Source organism: Grammomys surdaster, unplaced genomic scaffold (genome assembly GCF_004785775.1).
Source record: "Grammomys surdaster isolate TR1022 unplaced genomic scaffold, NIH_TR_1.0 67, whole genome shotgun sequence".
NCBI lineage: Eukaryota > Metazoa > Chordata > Mammalia > Rodentia > Muridae > Grammomys > Grammomys surdaster.
In genome coordinates, this window is record NW_021604569.1 from 6828738 (window position 1) to 6855674 (window position 26937).

The 26937-nt window shown below is 38.0% G+C and overlaps 1 protein-coding gene across 2 annotated transcripts in view; it reads right to left on the reverse strand.

Moving 5' to 3' along the window:
• Usp34 (ubiquitin specific peptidase 34) overlaps nucleotides 1–26937 on the reverse strand; it is a 185995-nt gene that overhangs the window by 68291 nt on the left and 90767 nt on the right. Inside the window, exons 29-39 of one of the 2 annotated variants that reach the window (XM_028776756.1) lie at nucleotides 23539–23664; nucleotides 21585–21707; nucleotides 21376–21459; nucleotides 18927–19013; nucleotides 10815–11015; nucleotides 8310–8392; nucleotides 3868–3908; nucleotides 3618–3742; nucleotides 2016–2168; nucleotides 835–864; nucleotides 543–647 (exon numbers count right to left, since the gene is read on the reverse strand). In XM_028776756.1, coding sequence (XP_028632589.1) covers nucleotides 543–647; nucleotides 835–864; nucleotides 2016–2168; nucleotides 3618–3742; nucleotides 3868–3908; nucleotides 8310–8392; nucleotides 10815–11015; nucleotides 18927–19013; nucleotides 21376–21459; nucleotides 21585–21707; nucleotides 23539–23664 — 1158 coding nt within the window. The remainder of the gene's footprint in view (nucleotides 1–542; nucleotides 648–834; nucleotides 865–2015; nucleotides 2169–3617; nucleotides 3743–3867; nucleotides 3909–8309; nucleotides 8393–10814; nucleotides 11016–18926; nucleotides 19014–21375; nucleotides 21460–21584; nucleotides 21708–23538; nucleotides 23665–26937) is intronic. The other variant, XM_028776762.1, reaches the window with a different exon arrangement.

Sequence of the window (26937 nt, forward strand, 5' to 3'; positions counted from 1 at the left end):
AAACCCTGTCTCGAAAAACCAAAAAAAAAAAAAAAAAAAAGACATTTGATATGTGACCCAAATGGGTCATGACTGAGAACCACTGCTACAGGGAATAGTATGCCCTCTTCTGGCCTTGATAGGCAATGCACTTATGCTAACATGCATTATACATATTTCACTTCTAATTAAGGTTTTACAAATCTTAGATTGTTCAGAAGTACATATAAATGAAGATTTAAAGTCAAAGTAAAAATAAGAAAGGAACTAGAGCTGGGCCTTGGTGTCACACGCCTTTAATCCCAGCACTTGGGAGGCAGAGGCAGGCGGATTTCTGAGTTTGAGGCCAGCCTGGTCTACAGAGTGAGTTCCAGGAAGAAAGAAAGGAACCAGAGCAGAACACAAGGGAATAGTGTTAACAGGAAAGTTAGGACAGGACCTGCTACAGAGACATTAATAAAGGTGTCCTCAGCTAAAAGGACAAGTCAAGCCACGTATGTCCCTGTGCATACCTTGGGTATTTGTTGCATATTAACAACTCAAGAGATTTTCTTTGAACATACCTGACTAGCGTCCTTTATGTGTATGTTGTCCACTAACTTGCATAACAACCAAAAGTATTCTTTACATCCAGGTTTTAACATTGGTTCTTCTTCATAATCATCTATCTATTAAGACAAATTTTACCTTGTAAAATCACTTTTAAAAATATTAATATATTTAACCAAGTACAGACTTCATGAAATAAATGCCTAAATAATATACAAACACTAAGAAGAGTGAATGAATTCCTGATGAATTCTGTAAAATCATAAAATCAAGAGATAAAAACAAATAGAATATCAAGGTACTCACAAGAGAAAACAACTTCAGTTCAAATTCAATCTGGAGACAGAATAAAGCAATGTCTCAAAAAACAAACAAACAAACAAACAAACAAAAAAACCAAAAACCCAAGAACAATAACAAACAAAAACAAGAAAAGAAAAACAATCTCCAATTATTTGGAAAAGATACAATCATAGGAAAATACGTAAATTCTACAGTGTATATTTTTGTAAATTATTTTAAAATACTTTACTAATGGACCTTTCATTATATAATAAATTATTATATTTATTATGTAATAAAAGCTGCAGAGATGGCTCAGTGGTTAAGAGCACTGACTGCTCTTTCAAAGGTCCTGAGTTCAATTCCCAGCAACCACGTGGTGGCTCGCAACCATTTGTAATGGGATCTGATGCCCTCTTCTGGTGTGTCTAACAGCAACAGTGTACTCATATATATATAAAATAAATAAAAGTATTTTAAAAAAAAAAGGAAAAAAAAAAAGCTTTTTGCTGGAGGAGTTAGAGTGAAGACTGTAAAGGCTGAAAGGGTTTGCGGCCCCATGAGGAGAGCAACAATACCAACCAACCAGTGCTCTCAGGGTCTAAACTACCAGCCTGGGAGCACTTAGGGAGGGATCCATGGCTCCAGCTGTATATGTTAGGGTGGAGGGCCCTGTCGGGCATAGGTGGGAGAAGAGATACTTGATCTCATGAAGGCTGGACGCCCCAGTGGGTGGGAATTTGAGGGTGGGGAGGTAGGAAGGGGAGTAGGTAGGGGCACATCCGCAGAGAAGCAGGAGGAGGGGTGATGGGATAGGGGGTTCCTGGGGGGGGGGAGAACAGGGATAATAACATATGAAATGTAAATAAAACATCCAATAAAAAAAATACAAAAACAAAAGCTTTTTGCGACTAGGTAAAACAAAAGGAATGAAAATAAACAAATCAAATGAATGAAGAAAGGTGCTCCATAACTTTCAACTTTGTAGGAACAAACAGTATCTCCAAAATAGAATGCTCATGACAGACAATTCAAAGCTGAAACCCAACCACATGGCTGTAATGCTGACCCTGAGAATGGAATGAGGCACCATGGGGTGCACTTATATTCCCAGGACTCCAGAGCGAGAAGGGGAGAGTCCGTTTATGAGGTGACAACAAGAATACAGTACACAATAACAAATTTGCAATAAGGTAAAATCTCACCCTTAGGGGTTTGAGTGCTTGAGCATCAGGAAGGAATTTCAACAATGTTGAGGCAGCCAAAAGAAGGAAGGATCGATGGATGGAGTCTCCTCCATCTAGGCCTGACAGAGATAGCTTATAGAGACCATTGCAAGATTCATGGCGAACTGCAGTCTAAAGGAAAAAAACAGGGGCAGGCTTGAGTATTAAAAAGGTATTCATAGACTAGGTAAATATCTCAGTTGAAGAGTTTGCTTTCTGCTTTCTCCCCAATTTTAATTTCCAGTATTTTATCAATCAGGTAATATTAAAGCATACTGAAATCCTAGCACTGAAATCCTATGCTCAGCTTCTCAGTAAGGTGGAGGCCAGAGTTTCAAAAGATTAAGCTTATCCTAAATTGCATTATCAATCTTGATATCAAACTAGACTACATGAGACCTTGCCACAGAGGGGAGGGGAGGGAAAAGGAAGGGAGGGAAAGAGAGGGGAGGAGAGAAATCCTGGACATACAACACACATACAATGGAGCATTACAGCAGTTGTCCAGCATGTATAAGGCCTTGGGTTTGCACCTGGCGGGGAGGAGATAAGCAGAAACAAGAGGAACATGTGTGTAGGGAAACGGGAAAAGTTGATGAGGATTAAAAAAAAATAAAAATGGAGAGAGGGCTGGAGAGATGGATCAGCGGTTAAGGGCACTGACTGATTTTCCAAAGGTCCTGAGTTCATTTCCCAGCAACCACATGGTGGCTCACAACCATCTGCAATGGGGTCTGATGCCCTTTTCTGATGTGTCTGAGGGCAGCTACAGTGTACTCACATATAATAAATCTTTAAAAAAAAAAAAAAAAGGAAGAGAGAAGACACAGGGGAGGGAAGGGGAACAATGTTAGTAGAAATAGCTTTAGTAAGTTTTTTGTCTGTTTGAAAAGAAACTTTTCTGTTGCTTAAGGTTAGCTTAAATGCTAGCCTGGCACTCCTTATCTTCTTGCCTATATTCCATGAGCTGAGAACACAGGCGAGTATGATCGCGGTTGGCTGATTTCTTTCACAAAGTGTTCTGTTTTGCTGAGGACTAAACACAGAGCCCGGCACTTGAAAGACAAGCAAATGCTGACCTACCTCACCAGCCCTAACAATGTATTGTGAACAACGTATAATCATGTAAAGTATTCAGGAGTGCATGGCAGTATGTGCTTACTTTATTTTAAAAGAAATGCTTAATTATGGCTATAAAGTAGAAACAAAAATAAAAATATACAGGTAGAAACATAAATAAGATTAAAGGTTTTTCATAATTATGTTATTTACAACATAAATTACAAAACAAAACATTTTAGAACTACAAGCAACTTTAAGAGTATTTATGTCATTTCACAGATTCCAAGTGAACTATCCAGATGTAGCCACCTGGAATAGAACACAACTTAAAAAGAGACAAATATGAATGTATAATATGTACACTTTTTATTTTATCAGATCCTGTACCTAAATGGTAATGAAAATGATTAATAAAATCATTAACATTACTTCACCATTATTTGACCTTGTTTAATGAGCAATGCTAATAATACAAAACCTTGTAGAAGGAGACGCACCCATCTTCCCTTTTTCTCTTACCTCAGGAATAAGGAGGGTCAGCTGTTTTAGCCAATCTTGTAAATGATCGCTATCAGCAAGGCTAGACTTGACTAAGGAGCAGCAGTGAGCCCAGCTCACCAAGAGCCACATTGAGTAGTGGGACACTGAAAGAAAATAAAGGCATTGTATCATTTGTCTGCACAGTATTAAATATAGTGTTTAAGCATGGCTCTTACACACTTAAAAATTATATTTAAAAAACCTATAATACACTTTGTTGAGCTCTTACCTTCATGTCTAGACCTGTGATCAGACTGAGCTTTCAAAACTCTGTAAAACAAAAATATGGCATCATTCCTAATTAAATTTGGCAATGAAGTAAAATAATTACTATATATTTGAAGTTTATAACTTCAAACAGATTTAAGAAATTTACATAGACTCTGATTATCACTTATTTTTAAAACCACTAGTAAGTGGAATTCTTGGGAAAGCAACAAGATGGTTTTCAGAAGACAGGTTAATATAGGGTATTGTTGTTTAAAAAGTAAGAAACTTCAGAGAGGAGGAATAAGTTTTAAAGTCTATTACAGAGCAAAAAGAATTATATGTTAATAAAAACACGTTGAATGGGCCAAGTGGTGGGGCAGTGCATGCCTTTGATTCCAGAACTTGGGAGGCTGAGGCAGTCAAAGATCTCTGTCAATCTGAGGTCAACCTGGCCTACAGAGTGAGTTCCAGGACATCTAGGACTGTTTCTCTCTCTCTCTCTCTCTCTCTCTCTCTCTCTCTCTCTCTCTCTCTCACACACACACACACACACACACACACACACACACACACACACACCCCAAAACAATAAAGAAAAGTACGCAAACGAACAAACAATCCAATAATAAACACTTTGATCTCCAGAACCAGGAACAGTAACAAACCAGATTAAAGTACCACTGTACTGAACTGTTTCCCTAGCACACAATAGCATACAAAAGGACCTGGGTTTGGTCCTTGATACAAAAGAAAATAACAGTGTATTTCACAGTAAAATAAAAATGAAAGAAGCTGGTGCTGCAGACCAGTAATTCCAGCCAATCAAGAAGCTGAGGCAGGAAAATTTTGGCCTAGTTTGGCTGACTGGTGGGTTTCACTCCTTCCACTATCTAGGTTCTAAATGGCCTTTATCTTCCCTCTCAGCAATTTTGCTGGCACTCAAAATAAACTCACTTAAAAGAAGAGATTCATTAATATATCCACCAAGAACTTGACAAAATCATTGTGTGTGTGTGTGTGTGTGTGTGTGTGTGTGTGTGTCTCACCTTCAGTAGCTGGGTGGCAAGTGCCTTTAATACTCACTGAACCATCCTATTGATCCTTGTTTGTTTTATAAAAACAGGATCCTCAAATGCAGCTCTGGCCTGTGCTGACCTCATAGTTATCAAGGCTCAGTGCCCACAGGAGCTGGCATTACAGAAGTACACACTAGGCCTGACCCTAATGTTTAGTGTTTATCAACTCATACTAGCTCAATACATTTAATTCAAGAGCAATCTATACATGACTGCATTAGAAAAAATTTAGTAACTGGTAAAAGGTTCATTCTGGTTCCTGGGGTGATGGCTTTAGAAAACATTATAGCATAGAACTCAGACAAGAGATCAAGAGAAGTAGTGCTGCAAAGATTACAATAAACCTTTTTATATTTTCTTTTAAGAATAAATTACACCAACTTTATACATACTCTTTGTATACAACAAAGTTCAGTCTAATAAAACATGATGAAATATTTAAAATTATGACACACTAAACTTATGATGATATGAGACATAAAAATAGGTTTACATATGTTAAACCTGTCCCTTTCCTTTTATTTATTTCTTTTATTTTATTTTTTGGTGATGGTGGTTTTTCCAAACAGGGTAGCCTATGTGGCTCAGGCTGTCTTGAAACTCACAGATTCACCTGCCTCTGCCTCTGTGAAGTGCTGGGATTAAAGGCGTGTGCCACAACCATCACCACCAGGCCAAACCTATTTCTGTATTAAAATTTTCTATATTTCAAAGTTTCTACAATAGTCTAAATAGATGGGATGTTGTTGCCTGTTCAAACTATACACTGAGAATTTATTTATGGAAGCTCTGTGTGTTATCATATTGTATACTGCTGGTGTTCTAGTTCATTTCAGCTGTTGGGAGTACAGGAGACAGGGAAACAGAAAGAGAGGCAGAGACAAAGACCAAGAGAGACAGACAGAATATGTGTGATGCATTCTTATACAGATGCAGAGGCCAAAAAAACCTGTAAGGTATCTACTACTTTCCACATATTATTTAGAGGTAGGATCTATCTGTAAACACAAGGTTCAGATATACTGGACTAGGCTATAAGCCAAGAAGCTCCAGAGACCTTCTTGCCTCTCTCCTCTCTCTCAGTGATACAGAGCAGGTGTGTACGGATGCCCAGGAAATGGGTGCTGAAATCTGAACACTGGTCCTAATGATAAAGCAACAAGTATTTTAACTAATGAGTCATCTTGCTGGTTTCTTTAGTTTTACATACATATATCTAGTTCTGTCCATGGAAAAACCATAGACAATGAAAATATCAAACATCCAGAATTTCAACATTTCTGACAAGCAGTACTAAGCATCTTTCAAAAATGACTGTGGGATCTCTCTAGCTTTCAAGTCAATTACACACACACACACACACACACTCACTCTCTTACTTGTAGGTATTCATACATAGGTGTAAAATTTTGAAAACCTGGGAGGAGGGGGAACATGCCATCAGGACTGAGACAGGGTACAAGACAGACAGACCTACAATATTCCACAGAGACATTAAGAAGGAGCATTGACCCTCAAATGACAGGGGTATAACAAAGGGAACAAGAACACATTTCAAGTGGCTTCTGTAAGGCAGCTTGCACAATTTCAGAAAAAGGAATAATGGTGTTAAAGAATTTTACATAAATATTTCAAATCCATGGTTCCAAATTAATACTAAACTAGGTGAATAACATTAAAAAGTGCATCTCCTTATAAAATGGGTTATCCAATGATACTGAAGAAATACTAATCATTAGGAAAATCAACATTTAGCAGAGATCATACTAACATTTATTCAAGAAAAAATTATTGAGATCATGTTTTGAAAGATAAAAACAAAATAGATCTGTACTAGTAAAATGTCAATATTGTGAAAAGACTGAGTAAATATCTCTATTTACAAAGGGAAGAATTATGACAACTAATGACATCACATGATGTTGAACCAAGAATAAATTATCAAAAGTATTAAAGGACCATGAGGATGGCTCAGTGGCTAATGGCTACTGCTCTGCAGCATGAATATCTGAGTTCAAATCTCAAGCACTCAAGTAAAACCCAAGGCATGGCTGAATTTCTATGTAGTACCACCATTTGAGAAAAAGAACAGGCAAAGATCTAGATATCCTGTCTCAAAGAATATGATGGGGAGCATTAAAGTAAGACACCCACGCCTGGCTCCAGTATCAGCATGAACTCATTCAATTAACAGGGGCTTTAGGATTTAACATCATAAAATGCTTGTCTGGGGCCTAGCACTAATTTAAAAAAAAATAAAAAAATAAAAAAAATCAATCTAATGAGACAATCTAATATGGGCCATTAACTGAATATATAAAAACTGTTTGAGGATTTGTCTTTAAGATTCTGTGTGTGTGTGTTTGTGTGTACCATATCCTTGATCTAGAGTTGTAGGCCAACTGTGGGCTTCCAGGAATAAATGTTTGAATCAAATTCCAGTCTTCCTAGCACACACATTACAACCACCTGAAATTTCAACCACAGGAGACTAGAAATTCTCTTCCAATCTCTGCTGATAACAACCGTCATCACTAGTGCACATCCACAAACATCCACAATATTTAAAAAAAAAAAAAAGTTACTAAAAACATCCTTGATTTTAAGAGACAAATATCAAAATAGTTCTACACAGTCATAATGTCTAGAACTTACATTCATGAAGTTCCATAGAATTTATAACATAAACAGAAACACTCATGAATGTATGTTTGATAAATATTGACCAGATATGTAAGTCTAGATGAAAAGTAGGGCAATACATTATAAAATCCTAGTAACTTTTTTTTTTTTTTTTTTTTTTTTTTGGTTTTTCGAGACAGGGTTTCTCTGTATAGCTCTGGCTGTCCTGGAACTCACTCTGTAGACCAGGCTGGCCTCGAACTCAGAAATCCGCCTGTCTCTGCCTCCCAAGTGCTGGGATTAAAGGCGTGCGCCACCACCGCCCGGCCTAGTAACTTTTATATTAAATTTTTTTTTTCAAAATGAAGTGGTTATTTACTGCTTTAATGTATATGATATATATGAAACCGAGGTCTGGGATCAATGTCAAATATCTTCTTTTATTCTCCAGCTTATCTTTAAGAAGTGGTCTCTCTTTTACTAAAACTGGGTCACGCCGAGCTGGGTATACTGGCTGAGCTCTGGGGCTCTGGGGACAATCCTATCCCTAACTCAGCTCTTCTCTAGAATTGCAGGCACACACCTTACCAGCTACATTTATACGGATGCTGGGCAACTCAACTCAGGTTCAGCTATCTCTCTAGCCCCAAAGTGAAGAACCCACCTGCCTCTGCCTCCACAATACTAAGATTAAAGGTGAGTGCCACAATTTCCAAGCTTAAGAACTACATAGACATACATATTATAACACAAAAATGCATACCTAGGAGCCAGATTATCATATGTATAAGCAACAGACATAAGTCGCTGAATCAAACTGGTTCCTTGGACAAGCACAAGAAACACCTTTAAAAACAAAAACATCGAGAGAAAAAACTTTGAATAGAGCAAAATACCAAATGCACTTTCATTGCCCCACATCCCCTACAATCATGCAACAGTAAGTTTTGCTTCTTATGTGCACACTAAGCTACAATTATTTGGTAAATAAGTTAGTAAATATAGAAATGCATGTTTCATAACTGTATAACACCTAATGCAAAATCTCTGAACAAAGTGCGTACATATTATTAATGGCAAGTATGTTTCACTATATCAGGGTTTGTTTGTATAATCTAAATTATTTTTAATAGCTGTGTAGTTGCTATATTTTTAAAAAAAATGACTATAAATGTATTTTACATCAATACTTTTATATATCTAGCATTCAAATATAAAATAGTAAATAGCTAATAAGTGTCAATAAATATAAAAATTATTTAGAGAGATGGTTCAGCATTAAGAGCACTTGCTGTTTTTGAAAAGAACTCAGATTTGGTTCCCAGAACCCACATGGAAGCTCGTAACTGTATGCAATTCCATTTTCAGGTGAACCAATACCCCTTTCTGGCCTCGTTGGTCACCAGGTACTTATCAGGTGCACAAGTATACATGCTGACAAAACACTTAATATACATAAGAGTAAACAATTTTTTGAAGGAAATTATTTCAAGAGTTAGTGAAAAGAATCACATCAATTTGAATATTTATATTACAATGCAGTTTCTTCTGGGAAAACTATGACATATTAAAGAAATTACCAAGTACTATCTCCCACTAGTTAACACTTGAAATGCTTCCCGAATCCAAAGGACTTTACATACTTAAGAGACGTAAATAATTTATACAATATTAGGAGAGATGAATTTTCAAATGTAATCTCTAATATTGTAAAACTGAAACAACTTTAGGTTCCAGGTTATACCAAAAGGTCCTAAATCTTATGTTCACCACCAAATTCCTCTACCTGTACCAATTCATTATTCTCCTGATCTGTGGCAGATGAGGTGTGCCTCTCAATGGCTGGCAGAATGAGGAAGCGATTTCAATAAGAACTCATCTTAGTCTCTTTCTACTTCCCCAATCACAAATAGAGATGGTGAGGGGTATACATTTGATTATCTGAACAAAGAATACATACTCAAATGATGGGTTTCTGTCTCTCACTCTCAAGACAAGATCTCTCTATAACTCTGGCTAGGTTGAATGTTCAGAGATCTGCATGTCTCTGCCTCTAGAGTGGTAGGATCCTAGATGTCTGTCACCACATCTGGCTCATGAGCTCTTTTTATGATGAAAGATATGGTTCATTTTTATACTGTTTTTCTATATCACTAAGAAGCAAGATCCTTCCTTTGACAGCTGAGTTCCTAATTTAATCTGTTATACTAGATAGTGGACTTCCTTGTTTTTGAATATTGCTCCAGAGGTTTTTGACCAGAAGAGACAGGGTTCACCTCTAACTTTTGGGGTGTGTGTGTGTGTGTGTGTGTGTTGTGTACTCAAAGAGGTCAGAGTAGATCATTAGATCTCCCTGGAGTCAGAGTTCTGAGCTATGTGGTGGGAGCACTGAATTAAATTAACATCCTCTGGAAACACAGCAAGTGCTCTTAAGCTCTGAGGAATTGTGCAGTACCAGTCTTCAGCTTTCTCTCTTTCATTTTTGTTTTTTAAAGATTTTTTTTTGTTTTTTTTGTTTTTTTTGTTTTTTTTTTTGAGACAGGGTTTCTCTGTGTAGCCCTGGCTGTCCTGGAACTCACTCTATAGACCAGGCTGGCCTCGAACTCTCGAACTCAGAGATCCACCTGCCTCTGCCTCCCAAGTGATGGGATTAAAGGCGTGCGCCACCACCGCCCGGCTAAAGATTTTTTTAAAGGATATATTTATTTACTTTATGTATATGAGTACATTGTTGCTGTCTTCAGACACACCAGTAGAGGGGATGAGACCCCATTACAGACGGCTGTGAGCCACCATGCGGTTGCTGGGAATTGAATTCAGGGCCTCTCTGTCAGAGCAGTCAGTGCTTGCTGGGCTCTTCACCCAGCTCTAAGAGTGAGGATCTAGGAGTCCACTTTAGATTTTTAGCACTTCAACGCACATGTATGAAATCCATCTACTACTACATTTCCTCTGTTGAAATACATATTTCTGAGTGGACTCTGATACACTCAGAATGAACACGTAACTAATAGTACATGTAACTGTAAGGCAACATATCATATTAGAATGGTACATCATGCACTCCTGTTAAATGAAGAAATGAAAACTATTACCAAAATATCATTACAACATCAAATCATGGCATTGCTATGGATGATAGGTACTTATCAGAGTAATCAATTAGGTGTTAGTGTATTTCTTCACTTTATAAAAACTAAAGCACATACTTACTCAAAACTTAAGCAGAATTCATTAGAACAATTTAATGTTAATTTCCAAACTTTACCTCTGTTAATCGTGGTATATGAAGACTCTTGGCATGATCACCAGCAGCCTTTCTTGATTTCCCAGGCCAAGTCCTTTTCCTATGGCTTTCGGCTATGCCAGACCAGGCAAAAACATCATGATAAGCTAAATCCAAATCTGATGGATCTACTGCAAACTGGCAGATTAATTTCAGCAAGCAAGCAAGACAATCTAGCTGCCACTGTGAATGAGAAAACAATGTTAGATTTCTAATTCATCTATATGATAGGTATGACCACTATGCAACTTTGAAATTAAGAGACCAAAAAAAAAAAAAAAGGATAGATTCTCATCAATGTGCTACCTGATTTTTTAAAATTAGGTAACTTTAAGAAAATGATTTGCCGGGCGGTGTTGGCACACACCTTTAATTCCAGCACTTGGGAGGCAGAGGCAGGTGGATTTCTGAGTTTGAGGCCAGCCTGGTCTACAGAGTGAGTTCCAGGACAGCCAGGGCTACACAGAGAAACCCTGTCTCAAAAAACAACAACAACAAAAAAAAAAAAAAAAAAAAGAAAGAAAGAAAGAAAAGTTTTCCATTTAAATGATAAATTTTGAATATATTAAACATAATTGTTCTTAGGAATTATTTCAACCACCAATAGGTTCCTTAATACTCCCCGAGTAACTACAGCATTACAATTTGAAGTTTTGCCTCTCTATCTAGAATTTATAACTCAATACCTATGCTTAGTTGAGAGTGGCAAATTATAGGTAGCCCACTAGGGAGAAAACAATTTGTACTACAAAGAGCATAATATTAGCAAATGTCACTGATCTCTGGATTCGTTGGTTCCTAAGTAAACTGAGCTTTTAGCTGAGCATATCCCATGGGTACACTTTTGATCTCCTAAGAATAAAAAGTGGTACCAGGTGTCCGGTAGTGCATGCCTTTAGTCTTAGCATTCAGGAGGCAGAAGCAGGCAGATCTCTTTGAATTCAAGATCAGTTTAATCTACAGATAGTACTAGAACAGCTAACGATACACAAAGAAACCCTGTCTCATGCCCCCAAAGAATAAAGAGTAAAAAAGGAACATGAAATACTTCAACAGACTTCTCTTCACAGGCAGCTAATTCCTACATACAATTCACAAGGCTGGAGTTACTAATTAATAAAATTGAGGTATCCTTTTCATTCTGATCTGCAAACATTTTCACTGTAGGTTCTACTAGACTCTTGCCATGGACTCAAGAGGAAATACAGTGGGGTCACTATAGAAAGTTCTGCTATTATTATTTTAATTTTATCTTTTAAATATAAATTGTAAGAGGGTGTGTATATTAGAAATGACATATTTACTTCCCACAAAATTATTATAAAATGTTCTTAATAGAAGCTAACAGGATTTTTGGGAAAATATGCTGCTATGAATGTGTTTTTCAAAGTTATCAAAAATACTAACAGTGAACCAGGCATAGTCATGCACACCTTTAATCCATACACCTGGAAAGCACAGGTAGGTAAATCTCTTGAGTTCAAAGCCAGCTTGATTTACACAGTGAGTTCCAAGCCAAGGAAAAAGTCATTTCAAAACAACAACAATAACAACAAAAAGCCCACTCACCAATAAGATGAACTGCAAAATAAATTATTACATATAGTTGCTCTATACGAGTAATTTATTTTTTCAGAAGACTCAGTCTTATTATGTAGGTCTGACTGGCCTGAACTTGCCTGGCCTGAACTTACCATGTAAACAAGGTATGATATTTTCGGACCACAGAATTCCAAATACTCAAAAGAACATTTTAACTGAAAATCTTACATTTATTGCAAATGTATTTAAGGTAAATATTTATTCAGTAAAATAAACAATATGGAAAATTTTTAAATGGATTTTAAGCTCTAATAACAACTCAAAAACTTTCTTTCTTTTTTTTTTGGTTTTCGAGGCAGGGTTTCTCTGTATAGCCCTGGTTGTCCTGGAACTCACTCAGAAATCTACCTGCCTCTGCCTCCCAAGTGCTCGGATTAAAGGCGTGTGCCATCACTGCCGGGCTCTCAAAAACTTTCTTTAAACAAGTAAATTGGAATATCACACATACAAGAGAAGATTTTCAGAAATTTCACTACAACAATCCTTGGCCTCCTAGTCTCCTGATTCCCGTGCTAAGAGGTACCTACATCTATCTACCAGAAAAAAAGTATCCTTCTCTCAGTAATATCAATACGATGTTACTAAACTTCAAATTCTCATCAATATAATTCAAATAAAAAAGTTTCAACAAACTGTGTTTGTAAAATTAGATGTTATATAAGGAAATAAACTAATTCACTCTTATCTTTCACATATAGAAACTAATTCAAAACGCAATATAACAACACTATACATAGGAAAAAGAACTACAAAGCAGAATAGAGGGCTAGAAAGAAGGCCGGGTGAATAAAGTGCTTCTGGAGCAAACAAGGGACACTGAGTTTGGATCCATTAACACCTAGATAAAGCATCCTTCCCTCAGTAATGACCACACTGTGTTACTACACTTCAAATGTTCATCACTATAATTGATGAGAATACAGAGCAACTGTACGTATAATTACATGGTATAATAAACCCAGCTGGAGTGGGGTTGTAGAAGATACTGACTTTCCAACCAACTAGATGGAACAGTGAGCTCAAGATGCAAAGAGTCAAGCCGGGTGGTGGGGACGCACGCCTTTAATCCCAGCACTTGGGAGGCAGAGGCAGGCGGATTTCTGAGTTCGAGGCCAGCCTGGTCTAGAGTTCCAGGACAGCCAGGACAACGACAACAACAACAACAAAATCTGTCATAAGATGCAAAGAGTCAAAAACCCTGATTCAAAAACTAGGATGAACAGCGACAGTCACCTCAAGTTAACCTCTGGCCTCTACATCAGGCACATTAGAGAGCCTACCAGCAGACACACATGCATGTAACATACACATACGTACACACCTCCACCACACACAAGAAAAATTATAGAAGGAAAAATCATTCTGACTTTGCAATACATATTTCTTAAACCAAATACAGTTTTCAGTGAAATTAAAAATACCTCTTAAGCTCTTTCTCCGCCATCTTCCTCTGTCTCTCTTCCTCCACTTTTGCCCTTTGCCCTGAATAACCCCCCCCCACCTTTGGGAAAAAACACAAAACACCTCTTAAAAGATACTGTTGGGCTGCTAGGACAGGCCCAGTGCATCTTAAAAGATACTGTTGGGCTGCTAGGAGAGGCCCAGTGCGTAAACGTACTTGCTGCCAACCCTGATGGTCTGAATTCTATCCCTAGGACCCACATAGTAGAAGCAGAGAATCAGCTCTTAAGTTATCCTGATTTCCATGAGCATGCCAAGGCACAAGCATGACCATGTAACATATACAAACTAAATGAAAAATGAATAAAGAAATGAGGGAAAATATTGTTTATGACTCAGTATGTAGCTCAGTTAGTAGAGTGCTTGTTTAGCATGCACAAATTCCAGAGGTCAATTCCCAATATAGCAAAAAAAAAAAACAGATACGCTGGTGCATACCCATAGTGCCAGCATTAGAGAGGTAAATACAAGAGTTTAAGAACATTCTCAGCTATGTCCAGCTTTATCTCTTGTGTCTCTAAAAAGATACTGTCAAGTCAGGCATGGAAGTTCCAAAAACAAAGAAAGCTGAATTAGCAAAATGAAACTTCAAGGTCAGCCTGAACTACAAAACAAGACCATGTCTGAAAGCAAGAAACAATAAAAACCATCAACATACACAAGAAAAACATTCACCATATGTATTGCTGAAAAAAAAAAAAGTCTTAAAAGCTCTTGCAGATGTGGAGATGAACCCTTGAGACTCATATAAGATAAGCAAATACTCTATGAACCAGTGATCATTCTACAATCAGCTCTTGATAGTCTGAAATTTTAATTCTTGATCAAAGCAACCACTAGTAAGGACATAGAATAAGGGAATTCCTTTATGTTCTATAGTAGATTTTCACGGAAAAACAGTTTGGCAGCTTTGAATAAATTTAAATTGTCACATTATTGTTCAGTGATTTCATCTCCTGGAATTCACCAAAATATATATATATACCCCCAAAACGTATGTATAAATATCCATAGCTTCTTCAGAGGTCCATTAATAAGTACATATGCAAATTTTGTTATTTTATATAAAATAAATACACTATCAACAATAAAAACTCACTGACTACTAACATCAAAATATTTTGAAACAAAGACAAATGTAAAAGATTACTTCCAGTACTGCTCCAAAGTTACATACATTTATATTAACTGGAGCTTTGATTTACAGTTCAAGTTTCCTTGAGCTGCTCTGCCAGAAGAGGGAGAGAGAAAATGTTTAGAAAACAGGCACAACCGGGCAGTGGTGGCGCACGCCTTTAATCCCAGCACTTGGGGGCAGAGGCAGGTGGATTTCTGAGTTCGAGGCCAGCCTGGTCTACAGAGTGAGTTCCAGGACACCCAGGGCTACACAGAGAAACCCTGCCTCGAAAAAAACAAAAAAAAAGAAGAAGAAGAAGAAAGAAAACAGGCACAACCACGGGGCAATGAAGTGCTCTGTATATTTGGTATGATTGAGCATTTCACAAGCATAGATGCTTCCAAAACTGCAATGTTCTTAAAAACAACTGCAGTATTACCTGCATGAATAAAACTTCAATTAAAATCAATGAAGGTAAAACTACAAAACTTAGATGAAAACAATCATAAGTCTTCACAACAAAAGCACAAGACTCAAAAAGACAATCAACTGAACCAAAATTAAAATATATTTCATGTAACACACCTAAGGAAAGGAAAAGTTAACCATTTACTGGCAGAAAAGTATTTGAAACCCTATGCTTGCTAAGAAATCAGTATCCAGAACACACAGTGGACATTAAAACTCAACAGTAAAAGCATTCAACACACCTGAGGCAACATGCATGCAAAGGAGACAGGAGATGACTGTGATGGTCTGGGTGTGCTCGGCCCAGGGAGCGGCACTATGAGAAGGTGTGGCCTTGTTGGAGTAGGTGCATCATTGTGTCGGTGGGTTTTAAAACCCTCACCCTAACTGCCTCGAAGGCAGAATTCTGCTAGCAGATGTAGAACTCACAGCTCCTCCTGCACCATGCCTGCCTGGATGCTGCCATGTTCCCACATTGATAATGGACTTGTAGAGTGAAAAATTATAGATATTGGGTACATAAGAATCCTTTTTAGACATATAAAATACTCTTTAGGTTTTTTTTTATAAGGAAATGGAAAATTTTCTGAGAAACCGAGGCATGAAGCAAGTTAAGAATATAAAAAGACCAGTCACCATTACTGGAACTGGCCGACTGCAAAGAGAAAGGAAAGAATGCAGGTGAGCTAGGTAGAACCAAGCTGGGAACCAAGCTGAGAACCAAGCTGGTAACCACAGTGACAGGGCAAGGCCGAAGTAACAGGGCAGGACCACATTCTTGAGAAAGATAAGCGTAGAGAGAGAGAGTTTTCACATGACCCTGACTCATGTAGGTTGGGTTCCTTTGTAATGTTCCGCTATTTTTATGTTATGCCACCTTAACAACCCCTCATCCCCCTCCCCATTCCTTGGTTTGTGGTTTTTCCCTTTAAAAACCCCTCTCAAACTGTCTGTCGGGGTCAATTCAGCTCCTGCGTGGGCATACGAATTGACCGGCAGCTAGCTATCACGCCCTAATAAACCTCGCTATTGCTCCAGTACATGGTGTCTCGAGCAGATTACTGGGTGGTCGAGACTTTCTGAAACTTGAGTGAGGGTCTCCCCTCTGCGGAGGTCTTCAGACTGAACCTCTGAACCTGTAAGCTGGACCCAATTAAATGTTGTCCTTATAAGAGTTGCCTTTGTAATGGTGTCTGTTCACAGCAATAAAACCCTAACTAAGACAATGACCAATATGCACACAGAAAGACCTTTTAATCATACTGGTTATCAGGAAAATATAAATCAAAACCATGGGGACATATAACTTCATTGGCCCTAGACTAGCTAAAATCTCAAAGACAGTAAATGACCTTTGTGTGGACACTAGGATAAACAAAGCTTGTTTATAAATGGTAGACCTGTTTGGCTGGTTCTTAAAATACTAAACACTGATCCCAGCAATTAAAATTCCTAAGTATACTCCCAAGTCAGCCATATTCACAGCAACATATTGACACCAACAAGTGGAAATACTACAAATACTCACTGATACATTTCTTCCAGTCTAACTGAAAAGGTATTTGAAAGAATATAAAAATATGTACATAGAATCACAAATGTGCACACAAACACACATGTACTCACACACACACCACTGACCAATACTACAGAAAAAGATGCTCAGCTTCTCATAGGAACATAGGGAGACCCTAAATAAAGGACAAACAACATAATCCTAAAGAAAGCAAAACATTTAAAACAATATAAGTAATGACAAGGCAAACTGAGGGGGTCAGGTGAGGTGGAACAGTGGGTAAAGACACTTGCTGTTGGTATCAGGCTCGAACCCAGTGACATCACATCTAGGCGGGCCCCCACATCGTTGCCAAGGCAACCACCATACACTCCCAGAATCCACCTGGCTACCTCACCTTTACCTGGAAAAGGCTACATGACCACCCATATAAGACAGGCAGAACTCCCTGACCTCTATCTCTTCCTCCGCCATCTTCTTCTATTCCTCTCCCCCGACCTTTGCCCTATCTCCTGAATAAACTCCCCCCACCGCGCCCTACCACGGAACCTTTTGGTCTGGTGATGTCTGTTCTAAGCTGCACAAGGAGGTCTAACACTTGCCATGAAAACCTCACAACCTAAGTTTGTGAGTAGTCACCAGAACCTAAATTGGTGGAGACAAAGAATCAACTGTACAAAGTAGAACACAGTATCTGATAACAGATGCTAAACTGTTACATCAAGGTAACTCTAAAACTCAAGTACAAACATGTTAATACTCCATTGGACTTCCACATAAAAATAATTTTATATTTAATTCAAAAGATTGACAGCATTATTGCATAAAGTTGTGAATATTGCACTAGCAACATTCTTTACCTAATATTGAAACAGTGTTAATTTAACTTCATAATAGTAACATAGTAGGTTTTTTTTTGAGACAGAGAAAAATATTTATGTGAAATATTAAAAAAGAACTACTGCACAATTATTCCAAACAAAAGACACTCATTTGCTAAGATCCAAGTCACTGGTAAAAGATGACTTTTAATCACTAGTGCTACATCTATCAAATTAGCACACACACACACACACACACACATATATATATATATATAATTTTTATTAACTTTTTGTTTTAAACATAGAAACAGGGTTTCTCTGAGTAGCCCTGGCTGTCCTGGAACTCACTCTGTAGACCAGGCTGGCATTGAACTCAGAAATCCACCTGCCTCTGCCTCCCAAGTGCTGGGATTAAAGGAGTGTGGCAACATTTCCTGGTGCAAAAAAAACTCTAAAACCATATAAATACTAATAAATGATTTAAACAACCTAATAAACAATTGTTCATTAACACATAATCTTTCTGAATAATTAAATTTAGCACTTATTCATGTCAAGTATGCAGTGCGGTAGTGGTGGTGCACACCTTTAATTCTAGCACTCTGGAGGCAAAAGCATGCAACCTCTGTGAGTTTAATTCAAGCCTTGTTTATAGAGTGAGTTTGAGAACAGCTAGAGCTACTAAAAGAAGTTCTGTCTCGAAAACCAAAAATATGGAAAAGAACAACAAAATCGAAATAGCTTGTATTAAACAATATGAAAGTGTGTGTGTACACACACGAAGGTAACAGAGGTAGGCAGTGATATGTCAAGGTCAGATGATGACTTTGTGGAAGTCCATTTTCTCTTTTGCATGATTTCCAGTTTATCAGCCTTGCACAGCAAGTGCTTTTAGCCACTAAGTCATCTTCCTACACCAAAAATAACCTCCCCACTTGTTTCATTCAGTTACATAATTTCAATCTATATCAACTTATCAAAACTTTTCCTTTCTACTATATGTCTTAGTAAACTCAATCAAGTTTGTAGTGAGATCACTGAAAATGAAACAGAAGACTGGAATAAGGTAACAACTATAATTGGTCAAAATAAATGAGTTCACTTACCACAGTCCATGATTCTTGCTCTTTAGGCTCTAGAATTGCAGAATTAAAAATTTCTAGTAACTGCTGAAGCCCACCAGCAGCAACAAACTGTAAGCAATTTTGAAAGTAAAGATTAAAGAAAATTAGTTATATGAAATAATGATAATGTCTTTTGTTGACTTAGCATTTATTAGCAAACATTTATAAAAAAAACTTGTGTTTTATTAAAAAAAATCACTGTCTATAAATAAAAAATTAATTTAACATGGGCAGTGAGACAGGGTTTCTCTGTATAGCCCTGACTGTCCTAGAACTCACTCTGTAGACCAAGCTGGCCTTGAACACATAGATCCACCTGCCTCTGTCTCCCAAGTGCTAGGATCAAAGGTGTGAGCCACCACCACTTACCTAAAAGTAATTTCTATATAAAATATTTTCAGAAATTTTAGTCTGGTTATAGTTTATAAACATGACTTCAAATTTTAGCAATGAAACTTCAGATACTACGATGTCCTAATTTCAATGTGTTTTGAAGGACGAGGAGACAAAGATGACAGGACAGTGGCATAGGATGAACACCAGTACTAAAATTAGGCTAAAAATTAGGAGAAACAAAGCATTAAATAATCTCACTTAACATTACTATCATTTAAGGTAAAATGTAATTTTTCATCTACCCTTTAAGAGTAAATTAGGTGGAGCTAAAGACAAACATAGGTCACTCAGTAAAAGCCTTACCTTGTAAGCACAGGTCTAAATTCAAGGCCTGAAACCCACCTAAAAACATGATGTTAAGTGCTTATGACCATAGCACTGGGAAGACTGAGAAAAAAGTATAACTAGGTTTTGCTGACCAGGCAGCAAGCTTGACAGATGAGTTCAAAGCCAATGAGACCCTGTCTAAAAGCATGTGTAAGGTTGACACTAGAGGATAGCCATTAAGCATATTCTCACATCTCCCTCTCTCCTACAGAGGGCAGGCTACATAAGGCACAGCAGTAGGAGAGGAGGCAGCTGGTCACATTGCATTTAGAGTCAGGAAGTAGAGAGAAACAAATACTCCCCTGGTTCTTCCCCCTTTTATGGCTTTATTCAGTTCAGGACATCAGTCTATGAGATTGTGTCAGATTTGGGTTAAGTGATTTTCATTACAGTCTCTTTGGAAACCCTCTCACATACATGGTAAGGACTGTGTTTCTAGGTGATCCCAAATCCAAGTAAGCTGATCATGGAAATCAACTACTATAGGCTGTCATCTGGAGCTTCACCAACAATGAATTTTTCATCTTGGGTCCCAGCGGCACAACAGGCATCTTTGCGACTGACACTTTTGCACACTTAGACATTATCAATGGTTTCCTCAACTAGATCATAGGCACAACCTCCCTCATTGTATGTGTTTGCTGGCCACTGAAGACCACTTACAACAACCCTGTCCCCCATGGCCTAGACACTGGTCCCTACTTTTAAGTCTTGCTGGATAGGACTCAGAAGTCTATAAGAGCACTAGACTCTAGTGACAGGTGCTCATCACCTCAGTACTTCCAGGCCTCACTTCTTCCTTTTTTGCAGTTTTGGAAGCATCTATGCTTGTGAAATGCTCACTCATACTAAATATACAGAGCACTTCATTGCCCCGTGGTTGTGCCTGTTTTCTTTTTCTTTTTTTTTTTGGTTTTTCGAGACAGGGTTTCTCTGTAGCCCTGGCTGTCCTGGAACTCACTCTGTAGACCAGGCCGGCCTCAAACTCAGAAATCCACCTGCCTCTGCCTCCCAAGTGCTGGGATTAAAGGCGTGCGCCACCACCGGCCGGCTCACTTCTTCCTTTACTATCTCATAGTCAACTGCAGACTCGAACAGCCTCACCCTCTTCAAACAGGTGACCACGAGGCTGACCCATGTGAAGCACAAGGACTGCATTTGAGTGGGTGGCTGCCATCTCCCACCTCCCTCTCCCTGGAGCATCTGCCGACTATTCAGGGGCCACTACCTAAAAGTCCCTATGAATCCTCAAGCGGCTTAAAAGCTCCCTGTCTGCCTCATATTATGTTCAGTCAGTGCCTCTCTCTCTCTCTCTCTCTCTCTCTCTCTCTCTCTCTCTCTCTCTCTCTCTCTCTCTCTCTCCTCCCCCCCACCCCCAGCAACTAAGTCTCTGCCTCCCTTTGAGGCTGGAGAGATGGCTCAGTTATTAAGAATACATATTGCTATTGCAAGACTCAGGTTCCCACAGAAGGGTTCTATTCATCTGTAACTCTAGTTCAAGGGGATACAAAGAGACTTTAACTAAGCTCCACAAGCACTATGTATATCCAAGCAAACACTCAAAAACATAAAACTAAAATAAATTTTTAAAAAATCCTCAAGTTAATGATTTATAGAATGCAAAATGAACTTTTTAAAATCTTTTACAGGGGGGAGGGGAAAAAAATAAAAAAAAATAAAATCTTTTACAAAACAATTATGATCAAACCTTGCAAGTCCAGGAATTTTTACTATTTTCCACTTGATCTTCACTTGAATCATCAGAATCTGGATAAAGATCACTGTAACTTCCCTGTGAGAAAGGGAAAAATATAAATAAGGGAGGCTATCAGGAAGAAAAATTAGAATGAAATAATAGTATGATTTGGAATTGTGAAAAAGTAAAGTCCGTAATGATCACACTGGATCTGTAATTACCGTTGACTCTCTTCTTATTCTTCTGTTAGGTTTTCCTAGTGCTTCAATAATTTCAAGAGCATATAACAACTTATGAGCACTCTTAATTTTGAGAAGTTCCTTCCAATTAAGTCCATCATTGATCTTAAATTACAAAAAGAAAAAACAGGCTTAGCAAGACAACTTCCTAGGTAATTCTTTAATGTTTTAAAACTCATAAAAATGAATACTAGCATGAGACACAAATACTGCACACTTTAAAAACATCAAAATATAAGACAACAAGGATTAGAAATGGTACTGGAAGCATGTTTAAAGCACGAACCATTCATTAAATATTGTTAAAATAAAAAAATTATCAAAAAAGCACAGAAAAAAGATTTAAATTAGAAAATTGCTGTTTGTGCTATCAATATATGAGAAATAATGTTTGAATACGTAGCTTTGAAATGTTTGTACTAAAAGTGATCACTAATCACTCTCTGGAGCCAATCCTTTTTCAATTCAAGTAATTTAAGAAGTCAGATGTTCTGAACTCATATGGTGTGCCAAATCAGATAGTTAGTGGTATATAAGAATAAGCCACTTGTTTTTGTATTCATTACATATGAGTCTTGCAATAGATCTTCCTAGAAGAAACCCCTTGCTATAGAGCTTTTAAAAGCATTCTTGGGCTAGGTGTCAAGGCACACACCTTTTATTTCAGGACTTGGCAAAGGAAGGTGGATCTTTCTTAGTTCAAGGACAACCTAATATACATGATGACAACCAAGGCTACCTAGTCGGTCCCTGCCTCCAAAGGAGGGTAGGTATTGTTTCTATCCCTCTAAGAGGGAATGAAAAGATGACTAAGTACATACGCTCTTGGTGTGGTTGCCAGCAACAATGGAGAGAGGCTAAAACCCACTTGTAACTCCCACTCCTGGGATCCAACACCATCTTCTGCCTCCACAGGGACCTTCACTCATGTGCACACACACATACACTCAACAACATATCATTGAAAGAAAATAGCATAAATCTTTTTGAAACGTAACCTTTCATTGTACAAGCATTCTACAATGATATCCAACACTTTCTATATGTACTCTGGTACTTATAGAAGAAATATTAACTATGTATTAAATTTTGTTGCCTTGTTTTCTCAATTCTGTCATTGGATCTGTTTAACAATCTAAAACAAGGTCTGACGGATGTCATGTCATCACATACTTATTTCAATTTTACCAGTTTTGTTGTCAAAAAACATATTCAAAACATACAAGTTTTTTAAAAAACTCATCAATAAAAACTCTACTCTGGAGCTGGAGAGATGGCTCAGCAATTAAACGTACTTAGTGCTCTTATAGAATATTCAGATTCAATTCCTAGCACCCAAATGGCATCTCACAGTCATCCGTGACTCCAGTTCCAGAGGACCCAACACCTTCTTCTGGTTACTGCAGTGCCCGGCACAAACATGGTTTACAGACATATATGTAGGCAAAATACTCATACATGTAATAAATAAAACCTTTTAAAAAGGAAAATTCCTATTTTTCTAAAGATAATGTAACAAAAGTTCACTTACATTTTACTTAGTATGTTATGTAACTTTAAAAACAAATGGATATTTAAACTGACACTTTTTTCCTATTAGCAAAAGGAGGTTGCTGAAATGGTTCAATCAGTAACATAGTTACCACAGAAGCATAAAGATATGAGTTTGGATCCCAAGCACCCTTTGAAAAAGCTGGGCATAGCTGTCGTATGTCTGTATTACGGACATTGAGAGGGCAAAGAGAGAATACACAATTCAAGGGTCAGCGTAGCCTAATCAGTTCAGCAAGAAGGGGGTAGAACGGGGGGTGGGGGTGGGGGGGCAGGGCAAGGATGATGATGATAATATGATCATATGATCTAACAATGACCTCTAGCCTCCTTATAGCTATGCACACAAACACTGCCCATGAGGGGACAAAGCCTGTGGGCTCACCTGCTCATCGGAGATATTCTGGAATGCCATCAGCATGTTTGGACAAGTAGGAAGAAGCATCAGCAACTCCCAGACACGCCTTGAAAGATTTTCTGCATGAAGATGAAGTTCTTCACATTTTAAACTCTATATAAAATAAGAACACTATTTTATCAAGCTAGATCAAGAGAAAAAAAATTTAACTTCAATTTTAAAAAATGTTTTGCCAAAATTTCTTACCCTCACTTTTTAAAAAGTCTGAAAATTTAATACTACTTTTTACAGGGTAAATATATTCAAGAAAATGAACAAATTAGGCGGAAGTAGCAATTTTTCAACTTCTTATCAAGATTTAACTTTTTTTGTTTTGTTTTTTGTTTGATTCCTTTATAGATGGTCAGGAGCCACCATGTGGTTGCTGGGAGTTCAAACTCAGGACCTCGGGAAGAGCAGCCAGTGCTCCTAACTGCTCCGCCATCTCTCCAGCCCCTCAACATTTTTTATATTGGCTGATCATTGTTCTCAAGCAACTTTTAAAATAGAAGTTTAACCATTTGTTTCATAATTTCCACATCTCTTATTTCCTCTTTGCAGATTATCATTCTATATACAACAAAAACTCACTAAATTCTGACCTATATGTAAAAAGATTAAAGGAAAGCACAAATTTTAATGAACCTGATTTTTGTCATTATCACTTGATAAAACTTAAGTTGAATAAAGTGAGCAAATAAAACAAAGACTACAAAAAGGATGTTTTCAAAAGCACAGTTAAAAACCAAGTTTTCACCCACTGCCGAAGTAAGGCAGAAATGTAGAAGAAAATTTATAGCAAAAAGATAAAGCCTACTGCCCTAGTTTTTGTCATAGAGTATTAGTGAATTTATTATTATACTGCTACTACTATAACCATAATTCCCAGTGTTAGTGAAATGCATTAAATACCAAAGACTTACTTTGTAATAACGGAGATCTAATGACAATCATTTTACTAAGATAGTATAAAGTGGCCCTTCTGTATATGTGGTGTTTTGGTTCTGGGATCTATAAGCATACCATCATCTATGTTTGCATCATAAATTCATTATATAAAAGGTATGACAAAGCTTTGCAAGCTGTGGTGTATACCTATATACTCCCAGCATCCAGGGAGCTGAAGGAGGAAGAATTTTAGTTTAAGGTCAAGTTGGGTTATCTAGTAATATCCTGTCTAGAGGTGTGGGGCTGGGCGAAGGGGGGGAAAGAGAATACTATGCACAAAGATAAAGAGTTCAAAGTCAGCCTCAGCTACATACTGAATTTGAGAGCAGCTTAATCCACATGAGATCCAGTATCAAAAATCTAAATAAGAACCAGAAAAAATGTCTTAGCAGATAAACATTCCTGCGGACCTGAGTTCCAACTTAACATTTGGTTGGAAATTTTCATGCCTTCGCTGAAATTGTTAATGGGGAGAATATAAATACGGCAACTATATGAACTAATTTTGAAAACAAAGAAATTTTAGAACTGGGAATCTACAGTAAACTTTCCTTTTCACAGTTCTAATGAAGAAACTATGGCAATCCCAGAGTGATTCTTCTGAATCTGTGGGTAGAATGTGACTGAGAATTGCATAATCAAACTGAATCCAGAACCAGTGAGATAATTCAGTAGGTAAAAGGTGCTTACCACCAAGGACAATGACTTGAGTTTCATCCCCAGGACCTACATGGTGGAAACAGAGAACCAACTCTTGCAAATTGTTCTCTGACATCCACATTTGTACTATGATAGATGAATGTAACACACAGAGACAGACAGACAGACAGACAGACACACACACACACACACACACACACACACACACAGAAAGAGGTTGAGTCCACTTTCTTCACAACCACTTCTTTACAAGGTTGATGAAAGAGGAGGGTAGAGCTAGAGGTGGTGAAATGACTGGGCTGGTAACACCTGCCATGGCCACTACATAGGCACAGGCCACCAAGCCTAATGATTTGAACCCAAGGACATACATTGTAGGACCGAACTGATCCCCACAGGTTGTCCTCTGATCTTTGTGAATATAGTAAGCACAGAAACAGACACAAACAAATAAATGTATTTAAAAATTATTAAAAATACATGGAGAAACTTTGTTCTAAATATAAAAATTGATTTGAAGAAAAATCCCCCAAATTATGCAACTAGGATTCTGTTATGAATTAAAAGGACCTACAATATAAGACAGGATGAGTGTAGCCTAAAACAGATAAAAAAAAATTTATTGCTAGAACAAATATTTCTTGGGAGATTGTTAGTGGCAAGTATACTCTGTGACTGATGTTGTGGATCACTAGTGGATCAGTACTAGGGTAGCCCTGATGAAGCGAAAGTCCAGGACTGTTGCTGCCTTGTGTAGTGGAGAGCACCTCCAGTCTCTGCTGTCTCTAGTGCTCCCTTCAAAGCATCACTTAAGCATTGCTACGAACTGCCCAGAGAAAGACCTCAGACTCTCGCCATGGTAGTAATGCATTTTCTGAATATAGTAAAGGCTACAACCTCCCCTTCTGTCTGTATGATCTGAATTATGCTACACTCACCTTTTTTTTTTTTTTTTAGTTTGGTTTTTCGAGACAGGGTTTCTCTGTGTAGCCCTGGCTGTCCTGGAATTCACTGTGTAAAACAGGCTGGCCTCAAACTCAGAAATCCACCTGCCTCTGCCTCCCAAGTGCTGGGATTAAAGGCGTGCGCCACCACCGCCCGGTTCCCACAAAACTTTCAACCCAAAATTTGTCCAGTCTACAAGAAATGCAGGTAATGGGGATGAAGCAGAGACTCAGGGAATGACTAATCAATAACCAACCTAACTTGAGAACAATCCCATGGGCAAGCACCAATCCCTATGTGAGGCTCCATACATCAGACAACAGAAAGAGAAGCACAAACCTATAGCCAAACAATGGAAGGAGGCAGGGGACTCTTCTGAAGAGCTGGGTGAAGGGCTGAAGGTCCCAAAGGTGATAGGAACTACACAGAAAGATCAACATAGTTAACTAACCTGAAACCTCAGGACTCTCAGAAACTGAACCACCAACCAAAGAGCATAGAGACTGGACCTAGGCCTCCGTGCACATATGTAGCAGATATGCAGCTTATTGTCTACTTGGGTCCTGAACAACTGGAATGGGGGCTATACCATGAGCTGACTGTGAGATATGTTCTTCTAGCTGAGCTGCCTTGTTTGGCCTCGGTGGGAAAGGATGCACCTAGCTCCACAGAAACTTGTTGTACAAAAGGGAGACCTTCATCCTCTCAGAAGAGGAGGAGAGGAGGTAGGGGGAAAAGGATTCGGTGAGGGGGTGATGGGGGGGGTCAGTGATCAGGATGTAACATGAATAAAATTTAATTAATTAATTTTTAAAAAGGAATATGGACAATAAA